This window comes from Loxodonta africana, chromosome 7 (genome assembly GCF_030014295.1).
Source record: "Loxodonta africana isolate mLoxAfr1 chromosome 7, mLoxAfr1.hap2, whole genome shotgun sequence".
Taxonomy (NCBI): Eukaryota; Metazoa; Chordata; class Mammalia; order Proboscidea; family Elephantidae; genus Loxodonta; species Loxodonta africana.
Window position 1 is genome coordinate 23,418,654 of NC_087348.1, and position 5,982 is coordinate 23,424,635.

Here is a 5,982-nt window from a genome sequence, read left to right on the forward strand (position 1 = left end):
ATTACCCTTTTACAAATTATTCCACCACCATTAACATAAATTCAATGCCTCCTAGGCAAAAATTATCCTATTCCTCACCTCCTTAATTACTACTAACCTTTGGCTGCTATATATTTCCATATTTTATAAGTGAGATCATGAAGTCTTTGTCCTTGGGCGACTGACTTATTTCACTCAGCATAAAGTTTTCAAGTTTCATCCACGTGTTGTGTGTATCAGGACTTTATTTCTCTTTCTGACTGAATAATATCGTATGCGCCACATTCATCTACTGATGGATATTTAGGTTGTCTCTACCTCATCATGGAAACTCTGGTGGCGTAGTGGTTAAGAGCTACGACTGCTAACCAAAGGGTCGGCAGTTTGAATCCGCCAGGCACTCCTTGGAAACTCTATGGGTCAGTTCTACTCTGTCCTATGTGGTCGCTAGGAGTCAGAATCGACTCGACGGCACTGGGTTCGGTTTTGTTTTGGCTAACTCATCATGCTACTTTTTAAGAAAGAATTTTCTCAGTGCAGCAATAACGTCCTTGTTTCTAAGGCTATATATCATGGGATTAAACATGGGAGTCACTATGGTGTAGAAAAGTGAAAGCAGCTTGTCCACTCCTGCAGAATGATAGGACTTGGGTCTTAAACAGGTGATGGTAGCAGATCCAAAGAATAAAACCACAACCAGCAGGTGGGAAGAACATGTGGAGAAGGCTTTAGCCTGTCCTGAGGCTGTTGGCAACTTTAAAATTGTGCAAATGATTTTACTGTAGGAGGCAAGTATCAACATAAAAGGAAGAACAACAAAAAACATAGCTACAGCATAGACAGACATCTCATGAACTAAAGTGTCCCCACAGGCCAACTTGATAATGGGAGGGACGTCACAGAAGAAGTGGTTAATTTTGTTAGAATCACAAAAATGCAGAGAGAAAACTGTAGCTGTTTGCCCTATCTGGACTGGGATGCCAATGATCCAGGAGCTGACTGCTAGCTGGACACACATCTTTTGGTTCATGACTAGAGGATAGTGCAGAGGGTTACAAATGGCCACATAGCGGTCATAAGCCATCACTGCCAGGAGAAAACATTCAGTGGCCCCCAGCATAAGAAAGAAGCACATCTGGGTGGCACATCCCAGCAGAGAAATGCTTCTGTCCTGAGTCCAAAGATTCACTAGCATCCTGGGGAGGGTGACAGTTACATAAGAAATTTCCAATAAGGAAAAATTTGCCAGGAAAAAATACATGGGTTTCTGTAATGCAGGATCGAGTCTGGTTAGTATTATTATCAGGCTATTTTCAATTATAATAATTATGTAAATGATGGCGAACACTCCAAATAGAAACTCTTGGAGATTTGAAAGATCAGAAAATCCCAGCAGTACAAATTGCTTCACTGTAGACACGTTGCTTTCAGCATTTTTCACTTCGTGTTTCATCTGTAGGAAAGATTAAATCAGAAATACAAGTTACTTTGCTTTTCTTGGCTTTTGTACTCTCACTTGCAAACCGGGGATAGTGTGTCTTACAATTTTTCCAATTCCCTATAAGAACAAATCCTGTAAATGACAGTTACTCTAAAAAGATGGTCAAGTGTATTTTTAAAGTATTGCTCAATAAATCCCCAACAAGCATTTTCTTTGTGTTTTTTTTTTTTTCTCCCTGCTAAGAGTTTCCTTACATTTCCTTGTTTCTGTTGATGGCATATGTGATTTTAAACTTTGTTATTCACATAAACATTCAAAATCTCTAAATTTCAAATTATGTTCAAGGATAGCAATTATTATTTCATTCTTTTATTGGCATGCTTCCCTCTCAACTCTGCTTTCCAATGTTATCAATTGACAATTAATTGTTATTACCCAAAGAAATACTCCATAAGTCATCTATCACAGTATTGAACCATTTAAATGTAGTTAATAGAAAATGGTGATTTTCCTATGGGATCTCAAAAGTCTTGTTTTGCTTTAACATACTGTAAATTGAGGCTATTTTGTTATAAAACGTGATGATGAGTTAACACCAAATGTTATGAACTGATATTTAAACTTTAAATATCTGTTTATATTTCAATGTAAGGTCTGTGAAGTCAGAAGTCATCATTTTTATTCACATTATGTAGTCAGTCATAAGTTAGAAACAAGTTCACCTAGCATTTATGCTTAAGAAAGCAATTTTAACTAGAATGCTCACTTTATTTATATACACCTGCTACATAAGGGAAACATTAACCACAACTCATCCATAATATTTTCCTAAATCATTCCATCCTTACTACTTGCTGTCTTCCTGCTGACCTCAATTGTGCCATTCAGTCTTCTCTCTTGCACACAGTGCATGTTGCACACACATGAGTGTGTTAAGCTGTGACTGCCAATTTTTATTATGTACTTTTCTTACCCCTATTCCTACTTTATTTCTTATAGAATTCAATATTTTTTTCTATGCAATGCTTAGTATTTTGTTCAACAAAACATGATTTATTAATATCCGTATAACCAAAAAACCAAACTCATTGCCGTCAGGTTGATTCCAACTCTTAGAGACCCTATAGGACAGAGTAGAGCTGCCCCATAGGGTTTCTAAGGCTGAAATTTATACAGAAGCAGACTGTTAGTGGGTTCGAACGGTTGACCTTTCAGTTAGCAGTTGTGTAGTTTGATTTAATAACTTACTTGCTAGATTATATAAATGAATCAACTTGATTGAGTCTTTAGAATAATTTCTAGGTAGTAAGTTTAAGTTTGGCCTCCTACCTAAAGGTGACCTGACTCCCACCATTACTAGATTAAAGGATGTAATTTTTTTTGCTTCGTGTGTGTTAAAGAATAATACTCATTTTATTCACTTTTAAAAAATCAGCACATTACCACATTGTTTTCAGTAATGCTAGATAACTTCCATATTATGTATAAATTAATTTGCAAGTAAATACAGATGGTTGTTTTTAGTGGTTAGTTGCGTTGAGTCCATTCTAACTCACGACGACCCCATGTGTTCAGAGTATAACTGTTCCACAGGATTTTTAAGCCTGTGACCTTTTGGGAGCAAATTTCCAGGCCTATCTTTCAAGGCACCTCAGGGTGAATTCAAACTGCCAACCATTTGCTAGTATTCTAGCACTTAACTGTCTGAACCTCCCTGGGACCTGTCAATAGAGATTAACCGTTTACAAAAGGGAGACTCAGTTACGTCTACATACTAAAGATATTAAAAACCCTGGTGGCGTAGTGGATAAGAACTACGGCTGCTAACAAGAGGTTGGCATTTCGAATCCACCTGAGACCCCTTGGAAACCCTCTGGGACGGTTCTATTCTGTCCCATCGGGTTGCTGTGAGTTGGCCTGTATCATGTCCTACAGGAGACACAATTGGGACAGTAGGAAAATTTGGACATTCTATGGATTTTCTGTGACTAAGTAAAGGAAAAACAAATAACCGCTTATTTTAGCATCTACAATATTCTAGACTAAATAGTAGAGCATTAAAGGTATTTTCACAATCATTATCTAACACAGTTCTCCCAATAGAAATCTGATTGTAGGGGATGTTAAAGATCCTGTGAATCTTCTGGACGGTCAGAAACTAGTGTCTAACACATAATGCTAATATGATATGATTTAATTTTTTAGATTACACAGCCCACACTTTCTTTCACTTCACGGTTATACAAAACTATAATCATGTTTCAGTCACCTTTGTTATTAAATCTAGAGTCCAAATGATCAAACATTTTTTTGAATTTTTGTCACCACCATGCATCCCCCAACCCCACTTGATCTGACCATTGCCCTCAGGAACTGTATCCTCATTATTTTGTCTGATTTTTTCGTAAACTGTTCCTCAATCTTAGGTTCTCACTCTGCATTATTGCCACTGATCAAGCACGCAGTACACCTGAAAAGAAACCTGGAATTAAGGCGTGAAGAAACAAATAACAAGAAAAGAACGGCTAAGCTTGCAAACAGGAATCTAGTGTTCTACATCTCCTACAGCCACTGAAATCTTTATTCTACAAAAAGGAGAAAAGTATTATGAACACCAAAAATGATTCTCAATGTAAAGCCACTTTCAAAGTGAGAAATATAATCATTCACATTCTATCTGGCTTTTGCAAATCTTTAGAAGCTATTATTTATACAACTCAGAAAGAAAATAACTAGATACACATGTTGGCATTTCTACTTTTATTCAAACACTTTATTTTTGTGATCTCCATACTTTGTTTGGGGTAGAGATTTTGTTATCAACTGAAATATCATCACCAAACCTAAACCCATTGCCACTGAGCCGATTCTGACCCAAAGTGACCGTACTGAACAGAATAGAACTGCCCCATACAGTGTCCAAGGAGTGTCTGGTGAATTCAAACTGCCTAACTTTTGGATAGCAGCTGGAGCTCCTAACCACTGGGATTTGCAAACTTCATCATGGTATATATACGTATTCACCAGATATACATATTCACCAGAGTACTATATATGTATATATATATACACACACATACCTGCATAGAGGTTAAATTAAGAACAAGTTTAAAATTAAATAAAAAACAAACCAAACCGATTGCCATCGAGTCAATTCTGACTCATAGTGACCCTATAGGACAGACAATACTGCTCCGTAGGGTTTCCAAGGAGTGCCTGGTGGATTCCAACTGCTGATCTTTTCTTTTGTAGCCATAGTTCTTAACCAGTATGTCACCAGGATTTAAAAAATAGAAGATAGGAAATAAATGTTAGAAATTGGTGAATGCAATTTTGAGGAATTTTTCCTCTAGCAGAAGTCTCTAATGATAAAAAGAAAACAACATACCTTTAGTGTTTTCAGATTTATCATAGAACTTAACTCTCAGTAAACAAATAATTCCTTAGATAGCAGGACACAAACACATTTCAATTATATCCATTCACTATCTTTTTCTTTATACATATATATATATATATTTTTGAGATATGATCTGTAGATTTAATACTTGTAAAATATTTAAACCCATGCTTACCACAGAGTAATCAATCAGTAAATGTTAGTGCTTAGGATAATGATGAAGACTGTAAGTTTTGATAGACTGGCCCATTGTATCACCAAACTCTTCTCATTTTATTCTCATTTCATCCTATAATCATGAAAATAAGAAAAGTAAAATGACTATCTGAGCAGTGTCTGAAGTCAAAGAAAAGAAAAAAAATTTTTTTTTTCAGTTTTATAACCTTGAATGCTTTCTGCTGATGCTTAAAAGGCAAAGATACACATAAAAATAAATTTGATATTGGACAGAAATAGTTTATGCTTACCTGTTTGATTAAGGAAAATTTCATGCTTACCTTTAGTGATTGAGTTCAAAGTCAGAAAACGACAAATAAGATTTTTGTAACAGTTAAATAATTCACTTTTATTAGAACAGGTTGACCACCTTCTAAAACATATTCTACTTTCAGAACAACTAATCCTCTTTAAATAGGAAATTGTCTCTGCCCTGGGGAACAACTCCTTTCCCAGGTTACTTTCTAATTGAACTAAGCCATTTTGCCTGCCACTCAAGGAGTTTGCCACATGAATCAAAAACTTATGTGTTGAAATTTTGTTGAGAATTCTATTGAATGGACAGATTGGGTAGTATTAACATCTTAACAACATTAGGTCTTCGATCCATGAGCACAGGATATCCTTCCGTTTTTTTTAGGTCTTCTTTAATGGATATCCAAGTCTATACAGGTCTTTTACTCCCTTGGTTGAATTTATCCTGAGGTATTTTATTCTTTTAAATACCATTGCAAATATAAATGTTTCCTTAATTTTCTTTTTAGATTGCTCGTTGCTGATGTACAAAAACCCAAGTGATTTTTGTGTAAGGATTTTACCAACAAAGTGAAGAGGCAACCTATAGAGTGGGAGAAAATTATTGGGAGCCATATATCTGAAAATAACCCCTACAACTTACTAGTATTCCAAGGATTTTTTTTTTTTTTTTTTGGAAAGGTAGAAAGTT

General features: G+C 35.7%; 1 protein-coding gene across 1 annotated transcript; it reads right to left on the reverse strand.

Annotated features, from left to right (window-relative positions):
* Positions 1-272: 272 nt before the first annotated feature.
* Positions 273-1,711, reverse strand: LOC100663962 (olfactory receptor 10AG1-like). The gene has a single exon (XM_064289028.1). It carries the CDS (start codon positions 1,430-1,432, stop codon positions 488-490), a length of 945 nt encoding a protein of 314 aa, XP_064145098.1. The 5' UTR covers positions 1,433-1,711; the 3' UTR covers positions 273-487.
* Positions 1,712-5,982: the final 4,271 nt, after the last annotated feature.